This window comes from Xyrauchen texanus, chromosome 29, assembly GCF_025860055.1.
Source record: "Xyrauchen texanus isolate HMW12.3.18 chromosome 29, RBS_HiC_50CHRs, whole genome shotgun sequence".
Lineage (NCBI taxonomy): Eukaryota > Metazoa > Chordata > Actinopteri > Cypriniformes > Catostomidae > Xyrauchen > Xyrauchen texanus.
Window position 1 is genome coordinate 29,087,442 of NC_068304.1, and position 25,286 is coordinate 29,112,727.

At 40.6% G+C, this 25,286-nt stretch overlaps 1 protein-coding gene across 1 annotated transcript in view; it reads right to left on the reverse strand.

Moving 5' to 3' along the window:
• The window catches only part of LOC127622828 (neprilysin-like), a 94,680-nt gene extending 71,157 nt beyond the window's left edge, over positions 1–23,523 (reverse strand). The window contains exon 1 of the mRNA XM_052096929.1: positions 23,181–23,523. Coding sequence (XP_051952889.1) covers positions 23,181–23,241 — 61 coding nt within the window. The 5' untranslated portion in view covers positions 23,242–23,523. The remainder of the gene's footprint in view (positions 1–23,180) is intronic.
• Positions 23,524–25,286: the final 1,763 nt, after the last annotated feature.

Genomic DNA, 25,286 nt, shown 5'->3' on the forward strand with positions numbered 1-25,286 from the left:
CCATCGTCCTTGGTCATCCCTGGCTCACCCGTCACAACCCTAAAGTGGACTGGCAATTGAAGTCTGTGTCGGCGTGGAGCACTCAATGTCATAAGTCTTGTCTAATGTCTGCCTGTCCGTCTGTTTCTGTCCCTGTGTTTCAGGAGGAGACCGTGGATTTATCTAACGTGCCCGCGGAGTGCCTGGACCTGAAGGAGGTGTTCAGTAAGTCTCGGGCTGCTTCTCTCCCTCCACATCGTCCCTATGACTGTGCCATAGAGTTATTGCCAGGTACGTCTCCGCCTAAGGGCAAGTTATATTCACTCTCGGTTCCAGAGAGGGAGGCTATGGAGAAATATATTTCTGATGCTCTAGCAACAGGGTTCATCCGCCCTTCCTCTTCTCCTTTTTTGTGGGGAAGAGGGATGGATCTCTGCGACCTTGTATTGATTACCGGGGGCTGAACAGCATCACGGTAAAGAATACTTATCCGTTGCCGTTGATGTCTTCAGCTTTCGAGAGGTTGCAGGGAGCATCTATCTTCACGAAATTGGATTTACGTAATGCTTATCATTTGGTCTGCATCAGGGAGGGGGATGAATGGAAGACTGCTTTTAACACCCCCAGGGGACACTTTGAATACTTGGTCATGCCGTTCGGCCTGTCCAACTCCCCAGCGGTCTTCCAGGCACTTGTTAATGACGTGCTGCGAGACATGGTCGACCAGTTCATATATGTCTACCTGGATGACATATTGATTTTTACTTCTTCTCTCCAGGAACACGTGCAGCACGTCCGGCAAGTGCTTCAGAGGTTGCTAGAGAATGGGCTTTTTGTCAAGGTGGAGAAATGCGCTTTTCATGCACAGTCTGTTCCTTTCCTAGGGTACATCGTGTCGGTTGAGGGAATGCGCATGGATCCTGAGAAGATCAAGGCTGTGGTGGATTGGCCAAGTCCAGATTCCCGTAAGGCTCTACTGAGGTTTCTGGGGTTCGCCAATTTCTACCGGCATTTCATTCGCAATTTCAGTCAACTAGCCACGCCTCTGACCGCCTTGACCTCTCCCAGAACGACGTTCAGGTGGTCAGATGCAGCCGAGGCTGCGTTCTCCAAACTAAAAGGTTGCTTCGTTTCAGCTCCCATTCTGATAACCCCAGATCCGTCACGTCAGTTCGTGGTAGAGGTCGATGCGTCAGAGGTGGGGGTAGACGCAGTGTTATCCCAGCGTGCTCCTTCAGACAACAAGATGCATCCTTGCGCATTTTTTTCTCATTGCTTGTCCTCGGCCGAACGTAATTATGACATTGGTAACAGAGAGTTGTTGGCAGTCAAGTTAGCCTTGGAGGAATGGCGCCACTGGTTGGAGGGTTCGGGGGTACCCTTTATCGTCTGGACAGATCACAAGAACTTGGAATACATTCGCACAGCTAGAAGACTAAACTCCAGGCAGGCTCGGTGGGCTTTTTTTTTTTCGGTCGTTTTGATTTTACTCTCTCATACCGCCCGGGTTCCAAGAACATCAAACCCGATTCTGTATCGCGTATTTTTGATCGCTCCGAACGCCCGTCCACTCCCGAGTGCATTTTACCAGAGACTCTATTCATCTCTTCACTCACATGGGAGATCGAATCGAAGGTCAAGATGGCCTTAGAAGGGGTAACGCCCCCGGCTCGGTGCCCACCGAATCGTTTGTTTGTGCCGGAGGGGTTACGGTCCAGCGTTATTCAGTGGGGACATTGTTCCAATGTGGCTTGTCATCCGGGAGTTAATCGAACTAAGTTTTTAGTCAAGCAACGATTCTGGTGGCCTCTGATGGCTCGTGACGTTCACAGTTTTGTCTTGGCGTGCTCAGTTTGTGCCACTGGTAAGACTTCCAATCGACCCCCAGACGGGTTACTTCAACCGCTGCCGGTGCCTTCGAGACCCTGGTCCCATATTGCTCTATATTTTATTACCACCCTCCCAGGGGTACACGGTAGTTTTAACCGTGGTGGACCGATTCTCGAAGGCGGCTTATTTCATTCTCTTGTCCAAATTACCGTCAGCCAAGGAGACAGCGGTGATCGTCATTGACCACGTCTTTCGATTACATGGCCTCCCGACAGACGTGGTTTCTGACAGAGGACCCCAATTTGTGTCAAAATTTTGGCGAGAGTTTTGCGAACTACTGGGAGCGACTGTCAGTTTGTCCTCAGGGTTTCATCCCCAGAGCAATGGTCAATCTGAGCGAGCCAACCAGGTCTTGGAGAGTACGTTACGATGTTTGGTATCCAAGAATCCTTCCTCGTGGAGTCAACAACTCTCTATGGTGGAGTACGCCCACAACACGTTGCCAGTGTCATCCACGGGCCTATCTCCGTTTGAGTGTAGTGTAAGTTACCAGCCACCAATTTTTCCTAGTCTGGAATCCGAGGTCACGGTCCCCTCCGCTCACGCCTTCGTCCAGAGGTGTCACCGCACTTGGACTAGGGCCCGTGAGACTCTACTCCAAGTGGGGTCGCGCACCAAGGACAAAGCCGATCGCCACCGGTCTAGGCCTCCCGTATACGTCGCTGATCAAAAAGTGTGGCTTTCTACTAAGAACATTCCTCTCCGCTCCGTATCGAATAAACTTGCACCCAAATTCATCGCCCCATTCACTGTCACCAAGATTGTTAGTCCGGTGGCAGTCCGCCTCAACCTTCCTCCGGCATACAGGAGAATTCACCCCGTCTTTCATGTATCCAAAATAAAACCCGTTTTTTATTCCCGCAGTAATCCGCCGGTTCCGGTCCCATGTGTGTGGGCGTGACTGCTCGTTTACATGTTCAGCGATCAGCTGTAATCACTTCCCTTCACCAGCTGCAACCCATTTCGTCATCCTTAAATACTCACCACTTTCTCATCTCTTTGTCAGGGATGTATTGTTTTTGGTTCAGCTGCTAGTTCATCTTTAAAAAGGCTGGACAAAATTCAAGCTCAAGCATTGAGATTATGTTGTGGAGCAGTAAAATCAACTCCAATATCAGCGCTTCAAGTGGAGGTTGGGGAAATGCCATTAATTCTGAGAATGAAACAGTTGAGGGCAAATTATTGGGCTAACTTACAAAGTCAAAAGGAAACACACCCAACAAAAAGAAGTTTAAACGAAAGTTGGGAAAGCAGTAAAATTAAAAAGGAGGTATTTAGTAGGGGAATTATAGAGATAACTAAGGAGCTAGGAATCAACAATTGGGTAATTAGTCCAACTGCCGTAATACCAGCTGTTTCATCATGGTTACTACCTCAACCTAGAGTTGATATTTCTCTATTAAAAAAGGTTAGTTCAAGCAAAAGCATGTTTAGTATGCAAGCTTGTGTGAATACTGTGCTGCATGAGAGATATGGGTATTATGTACATGTATTCACAGATGGGTCAAAAAATCCAGAGAATGGAAAATCAAGCTGTGCATTTTACATTCCTGAACTAAAAATTAAGGTGTTTAAGAGAATATCTGATCATTTGTCAGTATATGCAGCAGAAATGATGGCAATCATGTTTGCATTACAATGGATAGAGGAAGTCAAACCCTTGAGAATACTAATTTGTTCAGATTCAAGAGCAGCATTGGAAAGTCTCAAAAGTGCGTCATCAAAATGTAGGGAGGATATTATGTTTGAAAGTTTGTTATCACTATATCGTATAAATAGTCTGGGGATTGATGTTCAGTTTTTATGGATCCCAGCACATATTGGCATCCAAGGAAACGAGATGGCAGATTCTTTAGCTAAGGAAGGGTTAAAGATAAATCAGGTAGAAGTGGCAGTACCAATTAGCAAAGCAGAGATTAAATCATACGTACAAAGCAAAATTAAGATACAGTGGCAAAAATTATGGGATAATGGAAGTAAAGGAAGACATTTATTTAAAATACAGCAGAAGGTGGGGGAAGGAAAGACTCTGGGGAAGAACAGGAGAGAGCAGGGGATGATTAGCAGAATCAGGTTAGGTCACACAAGGTTAAATGCATCTCTGCACATAATAGGGAAGCATCCAACGGGAAAGTGTGAGATATGCAGTCAATCAGAAACTGTGGAACATGTGCTGTTTGAGTGCACTAAATACTCAAATCAAAGACTGGCTCTAAGGAATGGACTGGAACATGAAGGAATCAAACAAATGGATATTACAAATATTTTCTCAAATAATTCCGGAAAGATGGTGCTTAAAATTGTGCCATCGTATCTACAACAAACTGGACTAAACATAAGGATTTAAACAAATGTAACTAAGATACAGTAGGTGGCGATAATGCTCCATATGATTGCAAGTCGCCAGTAAAAACGAAGAAGAAGAAGAAGATCTCATTGTCAGATCGTGGTTTTGTGATGTCCGGTTGTGTTGATCCCTCTAAGCTCCAGTCCTGTTCCCTCGTTGTTCCTGTTCGTGTTCGTGTGGATGTTATGTGGATTCGTCGTGTTTGTTCAGCACTCCTCACCACGCTTCTCACCGGATTCATCTGACCATTGGAGTTCCTGCACCACTAAACCGTCACCCCGGACTTTTCCCCAATCTTCACATTTTGACTGTTAATAAACTTATTGTCACTTGCAACTTGCTTCCTAGCTTCATTCGTTACAAATTAAGTTTTATAATGTTGTGGAGCTTGTTCCTTCTCTTCCAATTGTGTTTCAGAATGGCTGTATTTTAGGGGCTGCACGATGTCAATCAGAACAGTGGGCATTAACACAGAAGTTTAAAGGGGATGCTGAGGCTAAAATGGGGGTTTGAGACAGAGGGCCAGAGACAGGGTGGGAAATTATAATTTATTACTAAACTTTGACATGTTTGGTGTAAAAAACATTACTGACATTATCAGTGGACCTCAGGGAAGATAATACAATTATTTTAAAACAAATAGTATTTCATGACCCTTTTTAAGTTTCATTCGAAACACTCGCATGGTGTTCTGAATGCCAGCTTAACCAGTGCACAAAAATCATTATGGATGTTAAGAAATTATTAATTCATGAGGTGAAGTGAGCACATTTTACAAAGCATACCAGAAATGCACGATATAGTGTGTTTTTATTGCATCTAATCCAAACCCCCAACCTAATTTCAACCATAAACTCTTGAAGGCAACATTAAAATGTATTACTGAATATGGTGAAATGAATTGCTAATCCTCTTGCTTGTAAGGTGTCAAACATTGCCCAACATTGATCGTAAATTTTATCTGATTAGGTACAGAGAACAAAAGGCCAAACAAATGAAGAGAAAAAAAATGAAGATTCATGCCAATTAGGCAACATCTGTAATCATCAACAATACACAGAATGAAGGTAATACTGAGCAAATATCAGCAAAATAATGACTGGAAACTGACTTACAGACATTTTCCTAGACAGTGAACATGAAAGATGTGCATTGGTATCACTCCATATTAGTTGGCATAAAGAACATTAGTCTACCAGTGTGCTTTAATAAAAAATACTCAAAAAATTGAATCTTAAGTTCTTCAGAGATCAGTGTAAAAATACATTGACTTGTAAAATATCTGATTTTATAAGATGAATGAATAGTTTGAAATCTTAAGGACAAATAGTTAGTTTAAATACAAAAACCTTATTCCTTTCTAAGTAAGGTCAATTATTGGTTGGGTCACACTTTTACATTAAGAGTGCTTTTAAAAGTGAACCAATTTACCTATATTCATCTTAAAGTAGCTACATAATTACAACCCCAATTCCGAAAAATGTGGGACAGTATAAAAAATGCCAATAAAAACAAAAATGAGTGATATTTAAATTATATTAACCCTTGCTATATAGAAAGCACCACAACTACACATTATACAATGTTTTTACCTTTGAATTTCATTATTTAAATTTTTTTTTTTTTTTAAATCAGATGATTGCAACAATCTCACATCAATTTCCACTGTGAAACACCATTTGTTCCAATAACACTTATTAAGTATTTGGGCACTGAAGACACAAGTTTGTTAAGTTTAGAAAGTGGATTTTTCCCCCATTCATCCATTATGTACTCTGTACAGAAAACAAACTGTAAAAAAAAAAAATGGTAAAAAGTATGGCAGCAAAGTTTCCAGATGGACATCAGCAAATTACAGTAAATAAACATACCACAAAATGACATGCAATAAACTGTAAAAATACAGAGCAGATTTAAGTCAAAATTAAATTAGAGTATATTATTTTTGATAAATGTTCATTAAACAGTCAAAAAATACAATAATTTCTTGTACAATAATTAAGAAATAATGTATAAAAATGCAATAAGTACATAAAACCAAAGACAAATGTATGCACATGTACAGTATTAATCAGTCATTTTACAGAACTATTATATTTTTTAAAAGTTGATTAGACAGTGGAAAAACAAGCATAGTACATCAAAAATAGCTACATTTATGGCCAACCTCTGTAAATTAAGGGTATTTAGTAGTTATGTTATGCAACTGCCCTCTCTACCTAGTTATTTCCTGTAAGAGTTTTGTTTCTCCAAGTAAAAAATCTAAAACACAATGTATAAACACAGAATATGTTCTTTTAATTTATGGCACTAAACGTCAAGGTTACGTATGTAACCTCCATTCCCCGATGGAGAGAACGAGACGTTGTGTCAGAGAAGCGACACTAGGGGTCTCTCTTGAGCGCAGATATATGCCTCTGATCTATGAAAAAAGGCCAATGAAGTTGGCAGACTGTATTTGCATACCCCGCCCCCGGACATACAGGTATTTAGGCGGGGCAAATACGGGAGTTCATTCAGGATTTTTCTGAGGAGCCGGAAATGGTCCGGCCACAACAGTGGCTCGGCTCAGCGACGTGGCGGGGAAGACACAACATCTCATTCCTTCCATCGGGGAACGGAGGTTACATACGTAACCTACACGTTCCCCTTCTGGACACTTACCTTGCTCCGCGCACCTGGCAGGGGGCGGGTTCATGACTGAGGAGGAGGTCCGATGTTGGCGTCCTCTGGACTCATCAGAACCGGCCGGCCGGGGAACAGTCGTGGGGCTGAGGGCGGAGGTTCTGCGTTCAGTGAGCCGGGGCTGTTGTGATCTGGCGGCAGAGTGCCGTGAGAACGCATTTGTCGGCCAGGTGACCCAGAGACAAAAGGAATTAGCTCTATTATTGAGAATGTAATGAATTTAACAAAAAGATTCTCCTCCCGGCCCTCCACCGGGGAACAGCTCAGGAGCTAACGTCTCGGTCTCTAGGTCAGTCATCTCAGGAGCGCCTGGGAGCCTTCCGGGTCCTCGAGGGGGTCCGTCAGACGAGGGGCGTCCAACTTCTGCGGGGAGCTTGACGCTGGGGCTGAGAGCTGGGCCCACTCTCTTTTGTTAGTTGAGGCGGAGCACCACTTTCTTTCTTTCTTGAAAGCCGCAGGAGGACGCCCTCGGCGAGCAGACAGGGCATGGCCCCTGGCGGCAGGTTTGCGGCAGGGCAAGATGTGTGAAGTAGCCTCTGTCTGTTTCTTCACCGCTGAGGACTGCTGGGCAGAGTCGTCAAGTGGTGTCGCAGAATGGACGGAGCTGGGAGACGGGAGCGTTTGAGAAAGCATGCTTTGTCTACCTCCTGTACTGCGACCAGGTCCAGTCCATGTGTTACGTTTCTGGACCACGAGGGTGGCCATCGCCTGTTCGAGTGCAGTCCCTGCGGCATGTGAAGAACAGGACTATCCAAGTGCAAATTTTGAAGAGCCTTGGCCCGGTGGACTTGCAGGACGGGGCCATGAGGTGCAGGGGGGAGCGGTCTGGGACCATTCTACCACCAAGGGTAGCGAGAGCGGAGGAGCGAGGAAGCTCGGCTTGCTCAGCTCGTCATGCACGTCCATGAAGGAACCGGGGGGGGGGGGGAGGTGGCTGTGAGCGGCGCACATGCCCGCGGAACCAATTAAGCCCGGGAAACCATAGCGGACCTCCGTGCGTCAGGCTCAGACTGGGCGGTAGACCCAAAGGTGGCGGCCCAGGTGAGTTATCCGCATCAGACTCCGCTGTGATGCTCTCCGATTCAGCGGTGATGTCGTCATCCAATGTCCAGGAGAGCGTTGGACCGGACGGTCGGCCGTTAAGCGGACCGCACTCATCCCGAGCTCGGGGGAAGCAGGCAAGCGTACCGGGGAGGCGGGAGGTTTCGAGGGGATTTACCTGGCGAAAACGTCCCGTTACTCTCCCCAAATCATCTTCATCACCCGCGGCGCCTGCCCCAATCCCGTAGGAAGGATGCGAGGCACAGGGGGGGGGGCGCTGAAGTGGCTTTCTCTCACTACAAGAGAAAGCAGAGATTGTAACGCTGCCGCGGTTATGTTCTCATACTGCAAACATAACCCATTGGAGAGAATGCTCATCCTGAGCTCGGACAGAAACAAGCTAGCCTGCCGGGGAGGCGGGGGGTTTCAAGGGGATTTACCCGGGGGAAACGGAGCCCGTCATTGTCCCCAGATCGTCTTCATCGCCCACGGCGCCTGCCCCAATCCCGTAGGAAGGATGCGAGGCGCGGGGCTGAAGTGGCTTTCTCTCACTACAAGAAAAAGCAGCAACTGCAATGCTGTCATGGTTATGTTCTCGTACTGAAAACATAGACCATTCATAAAAACGCTGCGATCGCAACCCAGGTAAGCGAGGCAGTTTTTATGACCGTCAGAGGTGGGGAGAAATCAACCGCATCCAGAAACTACACAGGGACGCAGAAAACGTCTTTAAAAAGACGCGTCCTGAAAAGGATGTTCAACGCTGCTGTGTTTTGCTCTTTTTAGAGTGAAATTACACTTTTAGAATAACTCTTTATAGTTGTCTGCGCTGTCGAAGCGCCCAGGGGCAACAATGCACAGCCGTGCAAGGAAGGAGAAAGCCGCTGTTATGCGCCATAAGATCCAACAGCATCCAGAGCGTCAGAGGATTAAACAGGAACTGGTGTGTGACTCGCAGCAGACTGCATGCACGACCATCGGCTCCGAAGAAATTTTCTGAATGGACTCCAGTATTTGCCTCGCCTAAATACCAAATGATATGAACAAAATGATTTGTTCATACTCTCTATTTAACTGACAATAATACAAAGAAATTACTTTTAATGTTTTAGCTAACCAACTTGATTGTATTTAGTAAATATAAGCACATTTTTTATTTGATGCCTGCAACACACTAAAAAAAAAAGTTAGGACTGGGGCAAAATTCTATTAAAGTTTATAGAATATTCAAGTTACACCATTTTGAAACATTCCACAATAAGCAGTAATAATGTGTTGTCTGCACATGCTACAACACTGCGGCTTTGTAGACACAGAGAGTGTGTGCTTGACTGGCCTGCCTGCAGTCCAGATCTGTCTCCTCTTGAAAATGTATGGCGCATCATGAAGAGGAGAAACAGACAATGACAACCATTGTTGAGCAGCTGAAATCTTGTATCAAGCAAGAATGGGTAAAAATTCCACTTGCAAAACTACAACAATTAATGTCCTCAGTTTCCAACGATTAAACTGGGTAATAAAAAGGAAATGTGATGTAACATAGTGGTAAACATGCCTCTGTCCCAACTTTTTGAGGGTTGCAGGCATCAAATTCAAAATGTTTATATTTACAAAATACAGTTAAGTTGGTATGTAAAAACATTGGACATTATTCTTTGTTCATTTGTCAGTTAAATTAAGGTTCAAGAGGATTAACATCCCTATCCCAGATTTTTGTTTTTATAGCATTCATGGAGTGGTGGTGGCGTAGTGGGCTAAAGCTCTGAACTGGTAAGCAGAAGATTGTAGGTTCAATCCCCACAGCCACCACCATTGTGTCCTTGAGCAAGGCACTTAACTCCAGGTTGCTCTGGGGGGACTGTCCCTGCAATAAGGGCACTGTCAGTTGCTTTGGATAAAAGCATCTGGTAAATGTATAGCATTTTACAAAATATCACGACTTTTCTCTAAATGGGGATTGTACATTTATACTTCTTGTCCCCAAGGCCTATGAAAAAGACCTACTGTGCAATTCAGCTATGCCCCATATAGCCACTATCAGAAACACTGTATTCCAAAAGACTGTGAAAACAAGTCACAGACCTATATTTTTTCTTTGATCAGCATAATTCATCATTACACTTTTCTGGAAAACAACATCATGAAATGTCATCGTAACAATAAATTATGCAGACCAAAGCAAAATTGCATACATTTTTGATTAATTTTAGAATACCACAGAGTTTAATTAATTACATGATATGAAGTATATCTGGTGGTGGCAAGATGGACCATAGTTTTAGTAACAGAAAAGAAATGCAAGCTTTTGCTCTTTTCACAGGCCATGTTTACAATAAGAAAAATACAAAAATACAACAGCTTTATCCTTTAAAGTGATATTGAATTGGTAGAACTTTGTGTTGTTCTGTCCATGCTGTAAGTTCAAAATATTGATCTTCTCCAGCAGCTGCTCCTATGCTACACAAGTAGGTAACGTTGAATAGCCCTCAGAAACAGAAACTGAGTGGAATCTATTAAAAGTACCAATTGCAAACGCTTTTCACCAACAAGTGGTAAGATTAGCCTACCAGATCCTTTTTACCTTCTGTGTACTGAGTCAGTAATATCACAGTTCAAAAGGTGGCCTAATTTGACATGATTACAAGAATCTTTGTAACATATACTAGAAGGATCTGCCTTTTGCCCATTTATGTGCAATAAGAGTCTTTTTGAGACCTTTATCCACAATCCAATGAATGTGTATTGGGAGGCTATACTCTGTTCCACACTTGTAAAGCATGGGAGCAGCTGATGAAAATGATCAGCAATATTTGGACTTGTGTCATGGCCACTAAACTCCACAACCCAAACCTCAACACAAGTTCAATATCACTTCAAGGGAAATGGCTGATGCTAATAAACCAAAGGTATGAGGCTGTGCCCAGCAATAAGTTCAGGTCGCAGATAAAAAGCCTGAAGACAAGGTAATGAAGATGTGATCAGACTGTGCAATTTCATCAATCTTTGCATTCTGTCACAAAATAAAATTTTACTATCAGGAAAGTGACAGGGGCTATGACTGTGATTAAAGGAATAGTTCACCCAAAAATTACTGCCAGGTGAGCTTTCTTCCAAACAATTGCATTCAACAGTTTCGCATTCGGTTCAATGTGTGACTGGGGCAAAGTAACAAAAAGATATGCATTTACAGACAATCTCTTATAATGTGGCAGGGCAGAGGGCAGGATCGTGCGGGAGAGAGAGATAGTTTACGGACATGTCCATTCTGTGTGTGTTTGTCTTTTGTTTAAGTTATAATAAAAAATAACAAAAAGACAAACACACACATGGACATGTCCGTAAACTATCTCTTTCCCGCACGATCCTCTGCAGTCGACCTTTATCCCTCTCGGGAGGCTTGATTAGCCTAATACGGGACCGGGTGTGTACGATCACGACCCGGCCCTGCCCTCCGCCCTGCCACATTTACCAACACTGTTGTTGTGACAAAGGATTGGACGTCTAGGTGATGTAGATAAAGGTCTATATTTACAATATTGTTCCTAATTGTCTAGAAACTATCCAGACTTCCTCCGAGTTCGATTTTAAAACATATCAAGGGTATGGCAGTAAACAAATGTTCTACTTAGGATTGATAATATGGCAATATAGTTGCTTTTTTCTTATCACACATCACAGGTAGAACCTAGGCCATCCTAACATGAAAAACGATATAAATCTATGGGAATCTGTAATTAAAACAAGCTTACAGATCCACCAACCAAACTTGAATTTTGGCCACTAATGTATTTCCTTAGCTTAACTGTAATATCTAAAATGTAACATTAGCTTGGAAACAGAAAATCAATGAGAACAAGGCTGTTTTTCCATGATAATGTTATGGTGCCCTTAACATTAGCTACATTGCTGCACTGCATTTATAGATCAGTTAGCTTTAGCCATTTAGTTTGGTTGACCATCAGTTACTACATACTACTACTCTTATCGATACTCCTTATCGGTTCGGTTCTTTATCGATAATCTTTTCGGTTCTTTTTCATTACTAAATAATTACTTTTTTAAAAAACTATTTTATTTAAAAAAATTATAAATTCAGAACAGGATTACAATTTATTTATATATTTTAAATATAACTAAATGTAGTTTCTAGAACAGCAACAGTAATGTTTACATTACTGAAGGTCAGTAATGAGTGACTATATAAACTCAATATCTCACTGGAAACAAATCTAAAATGTCAATAAATATTCCTGACATCAAAATACTGAGTGAAGTTTAGAAAGAATGAAGAACACAGACATCAGTCAGTATCAGTCATTCCTCCTGTCCTTTGTCCTCCTACTACTGCTGATGTGATTCACTGCCTGCAAGTACTGCTGGTAGAGAAAAGAGGCTGGTTTGTCTCAGCTTGGCATGAAACGGTTATCGGTTTCACAATAAACCACAGTAAATTCCTCACGGTTAGTATTACTATTTCAAATTTTAATTATCATTAAAACCATGTTTGATTACCGCGGTTTGAAAAACTCATGGTAAATACTGTCTAGCATCAACCAAAGTTAGCAACAGTCTGACAACATGGCGGTAGGCAGTGACAGCACTCGTGATATTTTTGAACCTTCTAAGAGGACCAAATCTGAAGTGTGGTCATATTTTGTGTTTTACAAGAGTGCTGAGGGAAACTTAATCGAAGATGGTCACCTTGTCGGCAGAACATGCAAAAAAAATAAATGCTGCAAAAGGGGGCAACACTTAAAATCTCTTGAGTCATCTTTGTGACCACCACCCACTACTTTATAGTAGTTAGAAGGTTAGTTAACTTTTTGCTCAATGCTTGATGTTGGGACAACGGAATGGGGGAAAATGTCCTGGTTTGTCTGACAAACTTGCTAATAGCTTGTCAAAAATGTGAACTGAAGCTACAGTTTTTAAAACACTACAGGTTGTATGTGTCATGTGTCTGCAGACACTATTTGCCCATTATAAACGATAACACGTTATGTCGTTTAGTCACCCAACCACCATATTTTGTTCATTTAAAATCTGGCAGTCATCGACTTGGTTGTAAATGAGTTCCAACAGGAGAAACACTATAGATTACTATACAATACTCCTGTATTTATGTCAGTTGTTGCGCTCATTGCCATTACTATAACTGTCTGCTTAAGACTCAGTTTATTTATGTAAATTGTGGGTCATTGCATATACTCAAATGCAACACAGACTGTGTAGACTGATAGACAGATAGAGAGAGACTGTGTGTGTGTGTGTGCGTGTGTGTGTGTGATAATAATAATTATTATTATAATTTAACAACACCAATAATAATACATAAGATAATTCCTTTTGTAGAGTTGGGCTTCAATATAAAACTTGGTGAGATTATTTCAGTGTGTTGTATCAGTACTTTTTGAGCATTGCCAGAACGTTTTATCAATATCGCAATAATACTAATAACTGTGATAATTTTGGTCACTATAATCGTGACATGAAATTTTCATACTGTTTCATCTCTAGTTTCAAGTTGACAAGAATTTTTCAGATTTTAAGATACATGGCAAACTAAGCTAAAGAGTTAGACTACATACAGACAGCTTTCAGCCGCTATCAGCCAAACTAGTGTGCTGTGCTTGTGTAAAACAAACCTCTGCTCTTTTCGACACATACTGGGCTGGGAGAGCACCTGAAGTCTGATAATAAATTACGCCAAAACGTTAAAAAGTATCGATAAAAGAACCGATAACTTAGGAGCTTATTACTACAGTCTTTAATAATTTAGCCACTGGCATGTTTAATACCAATGTTGTATCGAGTTGTGTTCCCTGCCGGAATTGGTTTCCCCCTAGCCCTGATAGGTAATGGTTAGGGTTAGGTTTGTGTATATGGAAACGCATTCTAACCATGGAGAATTTTTTCATCAGATACTGTTCCCCCCATACAGAACTGCTGGGAGGAAAAATATCCCAATGGGGAGACAGAGTTCCCCTTCTGTCACTCACTCAAAGTTGTGTCGATGTAGTGACACTAGGGGTCACTGTTGGGAGCCCCAAACACCTCCGATCTTTGAGAAAAGGCCAATGAGAATTTCCTAGTGGAATTTGCATTCCACTCCCCCGGACATACGGGTATAAAAGGAGCTGGAATGCCCACTCCAATTCAGATTTATTCTTTGGAGCTGAGCGGTTGTGTATCAACGAGCTGAATGATACTGCTGTTTCATTCACCTCGAAGAAGCATATGCTGTTGGATATATGGCGCATTCCAGCGGCATTCTCCACTTCTGCACGCCTAGTGCAGATTACGCCTCAGGGCGCTTGACCATGGCAACGTTGCGGTCACGGCTTTCCTTCTTCCAGGGGAAAGCCACTCCAGCCACCCCCCACACTGTGCCTTCTACCTAAGTGTGGTAGCGGTCTTGCCGGGTAAATCCCCATGGACCTCACGTACCCCAGCACATTCGTTTGCCCCCATCGAGTTACGGTATGGAACCAGCTTGCCTCATGTCCAGCTTAACATCTCTTTCGGGGCAAGTGAGCAGGATGAGTTCTCGATCGCTGCATCGGAGAGCGCACTGCCGATGTCAGACGCTGAGGACTCGATTGGGCTGCCACCTTCGGGTCTGCCCGCCCTGTCTGAGGCCGACGCAGAGCTGACCGCTATGCTTGCCCGGGCCACTGCGAGCATAGGGTTTAACCGGAACCCTCTGTCCTCCCCTACAGCAAGTGTCCAGATGCGTCGTGGTCACCACAGATGCCTCCAAGTCGGGCTGGATCATGGTACAGTCCCTACCGGAAGACACACGTCTCCCTTGGGCAGAGCATTCTCTGTCCCCAGTCGCTGTGTTTGTAGAGCTCCTCTCTTTTGAGGCTGGACCTACCACCGCACCTCTTCCATGTGCGGCTGGTGAGCCCATGTGTCATATTGCCACATGTTGACCTCCCCTTTTGGGCATGATGTGGTCTCCGCACATTTTTTTCCCCATAAAAGTATAGGAAAGGAAAAGAACACTTTTCATGATGCACCTTCTATTATGCACGCAGCAGCTTGCTTGGGACCTTGTCTCGGCTCTTCAGTAAAAAACCTGAATGAGAGTGGGCATTACAGCTCCTTTTATACCCGTATGTCCAGGGGAGTGGCATGCGAATTCCACTTGCCAATTCTCATTTGCCTTTTCTCAAAGATTGGAGGTGTTTGGGGCTCCAAAGAGCGACCCCAAGTTCCACTACATCGACACAACGTCTCGTTTCCTCCATCAGGGAACGGAGGTTATGACAGTAACCAAGACGTTTAACAAAACACTGGGTTTCGGTACCCATTCCTAAATCAATCATACAAATTGGAACCTCTCACACAGCAACCCAGCAACCCAAACCCATATGTCATTAGCATTAACTTGCTGAACAAGAGCAATTTGAAAATTAAGATAATTGGCTTAACTGTGTTTCATACATTGAAGATTTGCCTTAGTAGACTTGCCAATAATGTTAAGGTTACATAGCTTTAATAAAGCTAACAATAGCTAACGTTACAGTAGCAATTTATCAGAGGATTGCTAACATTAGCTTAAAGACTGTCAACTTGACAAAATAAAATTGCAGCCACATGGTATGACACATTGAAAATATCGTTCACATGTTATCTGAGACACCTCAACCAGTTGTCGGTTGACGTCTGCTGTGGCATTGATAAAGGCTGCTATGTTTGTGATGTAGGTGCTGTGCAAGAGCGTTGCTGAAAGGGCACATTATTTTCTCCCACAAAGTCAACAAGACACATCCGACGTTGGTCGTTGTTGGCAGGATGAAGCAAACTGGAAATGTACTACAAATTTGAATCTGCATCATCTGATGAAGGATATGCACGTGCACATACACACACACACACACACACACACACACACACACAAATATATATGCCTCAGAATAAAGTGTGTTATTGATTAAAAGTTTGAAAGTTAATTTGATTTATGGAGTTGAAATTAGAATAATGCTGTTTCAATTTTGCTTTGGAAATATTCTGATCAATGTTTATCTATACAACATTTAGTCCTCGAATCTGATTGGACTAGAGACATTCTATGAGTTCTAGTGGTCTCACACCATCAGCACTCCGACACTTCACTGTGTGTATCACTCTACATGTGTTCGTGCTGTTCTAAATTAAAGTGCAGATGTGTTAAGGGCTACTGTATGTGTCTCTTTACATAAAATTTTTTGACATTACACAGCACACTGCCCAGGTATGGGAAACTCTCCACTCTCTCCACAACTGCTCTATCATGCTCACACACACACGCACACGCACACACACACACACACACACACACATACATCTTTGTTTCTACAATAACTTGTTAGAAACAGCCCAAGCCATGATACTAGTTCTAAAGTGAAATTTTTGAATTACTAAGGCTTGGATGCATCATTTAGTTTGAACCAGCAACAGCAGATTCTGATCCATCACGTAAGAATGTGTTTTCATCCACATATGCATTTTTTATGACCGTACTCAGTTTTTCCTAATTTTTTTAATTAACTTGTTCATCAAACTGTTGTATATAAGCAATATCGCACTCTTTCTCATGTGATATTACTTAAATATACACAGCCAAAGGTTTGGAATAATGTACAGATTTTGCTGTTTCGGAAGGACATTGGTACATTTGTTCACCAAAGTGGCATTCAACTGAACACAAAGTATTGTCACTAGCCATCACTAGCAGCCCCATTTCCAGCACCATCACTCCAACACCTTATCCTTAAGTAATCATTATATCAAACACAGTTGAAAGCTATTTGGTCAGTTAAATTAAGCCTAACATAAGTTTTTGTGTTACCACAGTATCCAATAGTCTGGCATGTCTTAAGGTCAAAAATCAATATTCAATATTATTAATAAATATTAGGTCAAAAATGACAAAAAAGAAACAGCTTTTTCTAGAAACTTGTCAGTCAATTATTGTTTTGAGGAACGAAGGCTATACAATGCCAAAAAACTGAAGATTTCATACAAAGGTTAACACTACTATCTTCGAAGACAAAGGACAACTGGCTTTAACAAGGACAGAAAGAGATAAGGAAGGCCCAGATGTACAACTAAACAAGAGGATAAGTACATCAGAGACTCAAGTTTGAGAAATAGACACCTCAGATGTCCTCAGCTAAATCATTATTCCAAACTGTTGGCCCCTAGCTATATATATAGATTATTAACCTGCAACTACTGGTTAGAACAGATATGGTTTACCACACACCTGGTGAAAACCACTCAGATTCTTTGAAAATTTGTTTATTTTTGATGCCCAAAATTGAAATAGGCCTGTAGTGATTCCAGCATTTCTTTTGTATGTAATTGACTATAAAGGAACCCAATTCTGCATATAAAGATTCTGTTGCGTGTTTATCCCAATGGGTATAGCTGTGATGACTGAGTGGACCCTATACTTCACTATATAGTGCAATGGGCTGGATGACATTATTCATTATTTTAGGCTTGCTATCCACCTTTTTCCTGACTTCTCCATGGGCGGTGCCATTGCAGCAAGAGACTTCCTCTCAGATGCTCCACGCTTCCACTTAGTTGTTATTATCAGCTAGACTAACGTTACTAGTGTTGGTGACCAGCTAAGGGTCTGGGTAATTATGTGCTGTTATAGGGTGTTATAACAACTACAGGTGGCTCAAAAATGTCTTTAATGTCACAATGATAAGCCCCCCAAAATCTGACAATGCTGAAATATTCCAAGTTGAAGCATATTTAATAATCAGAGGTTGCATTAAACTAATTCTCTGTCACTTGCCTTTTTTTAAAAAACATTGACAGATAATTCCTAATATTGTCCGTCATTTTGAAAGATAACAAAGAAGAAAAACATTTAAACCAAGCCTTTGTTTTATTAATAATCTTTTCAAGGTTCATATCTCATGTCGTGCTGTGAGTGTATGTGAATGAGGGAGAGACCCAGTTGTTCTCGGCAGAGTGCGTGAGAAGGCGGCACTTGTTAATGCAGAAATAATGCAAAGCTATTTGCCTCAAATCGGACAATTTTTAACTGGAACCTATTATGACCATCCCTCCTCCATTCAAAAATGTTTCTTCTTTTTCGAACCTTAAAAAGTGACCAGTTGGGATTTCTAGATTCCCTAAATGTCTGCGATTTGGCTGTTTTCATATTGAACTGCTCAACAAAAAACGTAATTAAATCTAGCGCATCATATACGTGAATTCTCTCACTCTATGTGATGTATGTCTGTCTCTCTCTCTCTCTCTTTCTCTGTCTCTCTTCACACACACACACATACAGGGCATGTGCAGAGAGTTCTAGTGTCCAGAAACTTTACCACGTAAATGTGTGTGATTATTAATCTATTCAGGAATTGCCGTCGAAACCGAATGTTCACATGCAGCCTTTAGTGAGAAAGGGATTTACATTAAGTAAACGCAGACTTTTTGCTCATTTTTGACTGTTGTTAGTGATATTTTAGTGCTTGGTAATGGGAATAAGCTGCGAAGCAGAAGTCTGTAGCATCCGCATTAGATGTACAAGTTAAGCATAATGGGTAATTTTGCTGCCTGTGATAAAGGTGTGTAAGTAGAAGTGGTTGCTAAGCTGTTTGAAGGTGATTGGTAAGCATTTAGTGGTTTCGGTGTTAGTGTTTGCTATATGATTTCAAGTGGTTGCTAAGGTGTTTGTAAGTGGTTTGTAGGTTTATGGCAATCGGGGGCAGACCATAATAAGCAATTCCTTGCCCATAGCAATCACAGGATAGACCATAATTACAATGCAGAGCCCATAACAACCATAAGATCTCCCATAATAATCCAAATCTAGCCAATAGAAACCAGGGATAATCACATATTTATCAATAAAGAGCCTACAGCATGCACAAAATATATGCAGCACATCAAATGAAATGACCTTAATCACTATTTCATCAATCTGTGGCCTTTACAAAGCAGATTTGCTAAGCAAATATTTATATTATATATATATATATATATATATATATATATATATATATATATATATATATATATATATATATTATATAACAATTTAAGAATATAAATTATGAAAAAACAATGTGCTTTTTTTTCCAGGGTACCATACCATGACACTTTGTCCCCCTTCCACAAATTACATGAATCCATAAAGTCAAGTTTCTGTAATTTTACATTCATTTCTTTGTTATCATGAACAGGAAAAATTTGTAAAATATTACTTCACATTTTATGTAAAACTACATTTTTAATTTGTAAAAGTACTGTAAATTGACATTAAAAAACATAATATTGATGTAATCTCAAGATATGATTAATTACCAGTAATTTTAAAGGGTAAAACAAATATCTGAAAACAACAGGCATTTAGTTGTTTTATGAAAAAAAAAAAAAGGGAAAATCTGTAAAAAAAAAAAGAAAAGAATAAAAAATAAATAATACAGAACATTTCCTGTAAAATAAAAAATAAAAAATTAACAGTGTAGGTCTTTAGCTGTCTTAGTTGCCGTATGGTGCGCTTCATAATGTGCACACACTCTCAAGTGGAGATGGTCAGGACTGCAGGCAGGCCAATCTATTACCCACATTGTCTGCTCACACAGCCATTCACTTGTAATCCGGGCAGTATGTGGTTTGAAGTTGTCCTGCTGGAAAATGCAGGGGCTTCCCTGGAAAAGACGGTGCTGGATGGCAGTATATGTTGCTCCAAAATTTTTACATATCTGTCTACATTCATGGTGTTCTCACAGATGTGCATGTTACCCATACCATGGGGACTGGCACACCCCTGGCCCATAAAGATGGCTTTTGGACCTGATGCTAATAACAGCTTGGATGGTCCTTTTCCTCTTTGGCCCGGATAACGCGACGGCTGTGTTTTTCAAAAACTTTGTGAAATGTGGACTCTTCAGACTAAAAAAGACTTAACTTGCATCTATGGATGCAGCAGCAAGTGGTTTTGACTAACAAAGGTTTACTAAATTTATCGCAAGCCCATGTTCATGATAATCATTACATATGAATTATGGTTTTTTAAGTGGTTTTCATCTTGCCCTTTACACATCGAGATTTAACCAGATTCCTTGAATCTTTTAACTATATTGTGCACTTTAGAGGGTGAAATGCCCCAAATCCTTCCAATTTGTCTTTGGGGAACATTGCTTTCAAAATGCTGGATTAGTTGCTGAAGAATCTGTTGGCAAATTGGCAAGTCTTGAATGATCCTTGCACTTGAAGGACTAGGTTGTTTTTGGAGGCTTCTTATACAGTATACAGTGCTATGACACAAATGCCTCACCAGTATAACATCTCCCGTTTCACATTGCCTTGTTATTTCAACTCGTCAAATTGTTATTAGTCTTAAATTGCCCCTCTCATCTTTGTTGGAGCGTGTTGCAATAAAATTATTTGAAATTACTGTACATTTTCATAAAAGAGGTAAAACATCATATCATGTGTAGTTGTAGCACTTTCAATGTAGCAAATCACTCTTTTTTGTTTTTATCAGCATTTTTCATAGTGTCACAACTTTTTTGGAATTAGTGTTGTACAACTACATAATTTTCCTGTGTAGTTGACTTTGATACAACATCAACACCAAGACTTCAACAATTGGAATGGGTTTGTGCAGGCCTCTTTTAACACATGACACTTTGACCTAGCAGTGCTCTGCAACACATCTCAAACACCTTCTCACTGAATAGAAGAATTATGAATCGTAAGGTCTGGTTTCCTTTGGGCCTTTATGAACTTAATGAACTAAAGTGGGCCTTTTGATAACTATAGGCTTCATTGGTTTCCTGCCTTGATCATTTTCAGGTGTTATGTTCATTTTGAGTTGAACATGATGGCATACAGGATCAGGAACTTGATGTTGATTCACTGCAGGATCTGTGGACTCTTTGATCAGTCCATTCCATTCATTTTGACTCAAGAGTTCAATTCAACACAGTTTGTAAATGTGTTTTACCAATTAAGAGATGAAATCATTTAAAACAAGAGACTAATTAATTCTCAAATCAGACCTCACTTAAAACATTAAGCTGTCCTGGCCAGTGGTGGAAATGCTGCAATTCATTAGGGGGACACTAGTTGGGGAGTCAGGGAGCATTTGAAGATTAGGTTAGAGAAAGCTAAAGGATGTTTTGGATTGCTACCTCTCAGTTTAGTGCTCTGAAAATCAGAAATCGTTAAACACATGTAGCAGATCCTGTTGTAGGAGATATTCCCTTTAAACATGTAACCGGTTGGAACAGACTAATCTCACTGTGAATTCAGACAGAAGATCGAAAGTTCTTCATTTACTGTGCATTCTCGAACTGTTGCCAGTGGACGAAGTGGGAAGTACTTTTAAATGTAAGGTCATGTGTTAGCCAGCCTGATCTCACAGTGAAATCAGAAAGAGTAGGTTGACTTTTCTTTAGCAAAAATCAGTATTTGCTGACCAAAATGTAAAACATTACCCCCATTGGCCAACATGTGAAGGCTGTATAGGCACATGTGAGCTCCATTCATGTCCTGGAGAGGTTGCAAAAAGCTAGTTGTGAAGGGAGTTCTTTTCGGCTAATTCAATGAAAATTCATGCAAATTGAATGGAGTAAAAATGTAATCAAATGGCACTCATCATTGATTATGAAAACATAATTACTTCCTTGTTTTAAAATGGTTTACGAACTCAGGTCTGTGATTTTGCTGACCCAGCGTGCACTCCGTTGACCTGCAGGGCAATGTAAACGTACTTGAATTAATTTTAAAATGTCTAATGGGAGATGGGTCTTGTCAGTAATTTGGCAGAATGGGGTGGATGTCAGCAGGAGCGACTTGGCCATTGGGAGCACCGGGAGTTTTCCTGGTGGGCCGCTGGGCAATGTAAACAGCTGCTACGCAAGTATAAAGAAACAATGATCAGGGCTGGCCCATGCCTGAGAGAGCTCCATAAATAAACAAATAATCAATTAACAAATAACAACTTTGTTGACATCAATGACTTTTATTATAAAATAAGTTCCACTCTTGGCACATTTTACTGAGGACGATCTTGCCACGCAACACTTATGGACCTGATTATTTGACATACAAATCACAATAATAGTGACAACCAAAAGCAACATATTACATATAATATGAGCTCTGAATAAAAATTTACAAAAATAAATATGCCTAATTGTATTTATATTTGTTCCCCCAACATTGCTGCCAGATTTCAACTGGTGTTTTAACATTCACTTTGCACATATTCTGGCCAACTTTCTGTTTTCATTGATTGTTATACATTTACACATAGTTATATGGGTAACTGACGTGAAATTAGCTTTAATTATTGTACTTATTACTTTCTAATATCATACTGGAACTGAGAGTAAATTATTTTTATGAGATTATTTTTATGTGTTTGGGCAGTGGCCAGATGCATTAATTAAACTTCAGAAGATGTCACTAAAGGGACTGGAAATGTGTTCTCTGGTTTGAAAGTCTTGCTTCTTGAAATTGCATGGTTAACTGTATTGTGTGTCACAAAAGTTTCAGAAAATGTTTAAGAAATGTAGTGGAGCTTCACTTATTGCCGAATGCCCAAACAGGTTAAATTAAACTTTGAATATGATTTTCCATCTATTACAAGAAACTGACATGATCTCACTCTTGTGTTGAAACAACAAGCAGATTAAAAGTGCAGAATGTTCTGCACATCCAACATGTGCACACAAACACAAAGGGTAATCTGGATAACACATCTCAATAGGCAGTGTTTGGTAAAGAGTGGCGTATGGGTCATTTTTTTTTTTTGCCATAAAATCAGTTCAACAGGATCTAGGATGTAACAGACTGGATCCTTCACTGCCTGGGTTTTCCATTAAATGTTTATATATGAAAGCATTATAATAATCAGCAAATGTAGATTGGTTGAGCATGCCTCACGCTCACTCATCACTTATCATGCGTTCAGTGAGGAGGTGTCAGTGTTGCAAGCTTACATGTCTTGTTGTGTACTTCTCTACGTCTCTCTGTTTAGAGGTGGTAAAAAGGCTCAAATGCATTAAATGCAGCCCATATTTTCAGAGCAGTGCGCATTTTCATATATTGTAGGACATGACAACTAATTGTGCGCATTCCATGTCAGCTATCGAAACCAGAGACGAAAATAACTTCAAGTAGACGTTTCTCAGCATGTGCTTAAATTAAGTACCTTGATCAGCATACTATGTTTCTATGCCATGTGCAGCATGTGTAACAGACTCACCAGGTGTATCTGGAAATTTGCGGTCGATGATATAAATGGGCATCACCAACCGATCAAACATCCATCAAATCCGTGAGAAAGATTCCTTTTTCCATGCAGCGTGTCACTCCAGCGGACGATCGATTATAAGTTTAGCGTATTCTGGGTGCCTATGATATCGATAAGAAATTTAGTGATGTCAGTTCCCTTGGCTACCTGTTACCGCGCGACAGCGGGATGTGCTCGTGTCACATACAGTAATTATCTTGCGCGCCTAAAGCAAACATCTGGAGAAGAAAAGAAAAAACCTTATGATTAATAAAGCGAAATGAAATATGTGAGACAAACCGAAGTACTTAAGTTCAGCCGGTGTCTAATGTTGCCTCCCACGAAAGGCGGTGTTTAGGAGTGACTGAGATTGCCGGCGATGCCAGCGCGGAGTCGAGCGCGCGACTGTGCGGTGATCTCGCACACGCTCAACTGTGCGCTCCTCTCAGCAAAGGCAAATAAATGTTTTTAGCTTATGTCACGGTTGTGTACGGAGTTTTTCTGGATTCTTACATTAATTCGTGTATAACAAAATGACTAATTTTAGAGCTCAAATGTTTCTTACTTTGCGCGAGTGCAAACTACCTCAAAAGTTCGTCCACCTGTGGTTGTTACAGTATGACCATTATGGTTAGTTAAAGCATTCAGTTCAGGAGTTATAACCTTCACCGTTAAAAACTATTTGGAAAAATATGACTATGTAATGTGTTGCTTGACTTTAGTTCTGCACTGAAAAACATACATAACCTTAACATTTGAATCTAAATAAACTGGTTTTATTCAAGTCAAAGATATTACATCACTAAACCTGAATACTTTGTTACACCTACAACACTTTTCTTTTTTTCTTTTTTTTTTATGGGGGTGTTAGATCAAGTGGAAATAGCTCATTAAGTTAGCAATTGCAGGTTATACCACTTCTTAATGTCCAGAGAATTTTACTAAGTATTATTAAACTATAATATTATAAAAGTCTGCTTCTCCTGTAACCAGATTCCTAAACAAGGCTTTGTATTATAGGCTATGCATTTTATACTCTGTAAAACTTATCAGGTAACCTTAAAGTGCTTCATGTGGTAACATCTAAATTAAGTGTTTTATTCAAGTAAAAAAATAGCTACCAGAATATGTTAGGTTTCACCAACATTCAAATCAATTAGAAACAGTACCTTAATGAAACAACCGCATATAACCACTATTTACAGTGTTATATGTCCAGCTTGTCATGAAATTATGTTTATTTGATATTAAAAGAAAGTGTGGCTTTATAATTGTAACTGTGTGACAAATTAAACATTCATAGTCAAAGGGTAAATAGCATATTGATTGGACTGACATACTACCTTAAGTTCAAATGAGCTTTTTTCATTTATTCATGTCTTTTACATGTTGGAAAGGCATTGCTCACACTGTTGAGAACACTGCTGGCTCTCTATATGCCCTTTTACACAACATGTTCTTGATTTAAAAGCAGAAGGTGTCAATACAGCACAAACCTGTGAGGTCAGCGAGATGCCATATAGGTTTAGCATAGCAGTGACACTATAGAGAAGTATGACACCACCACTTGTCAGCAGCAGCCTGTAAGTTGCAGGCATGAAATATAAGATTAAATATGATTCAAAATAATTTATACAAGGTTTTTTTTTTCTTTTTGTAGAATGGCATGCACAAAAGTGGCATATTTATGTTTGTTATTACAGAGTTCCTCTGAATATGATTTCAACATTTGTGGAATGAAAATACAATGTAAACTACAATTTATTCTTATTCTTATTATTATGTACAGTATAAATTTATTTTTTGCAACTGAAATCCTGATCCAGGTCTTTTGTGTTTTGCGTGTTCTCATATTTCATTGCTAACCACCCAAAAAACAAACAAACTGAGTCGATGTGCCCAGATTTTCATTTAAAAAAAGGGACCTTAACAGCTCCCTGATCCACTACAGCACTCAATTCATATAACCATATGCATTTCTCAATGCATTTTTCCATTCCCCTATAATTACTAATGCTAATTCTGCCATTACCATGATTCATGGCAACAGCAAATACATTCTCTGCCACTGTGTCAGCA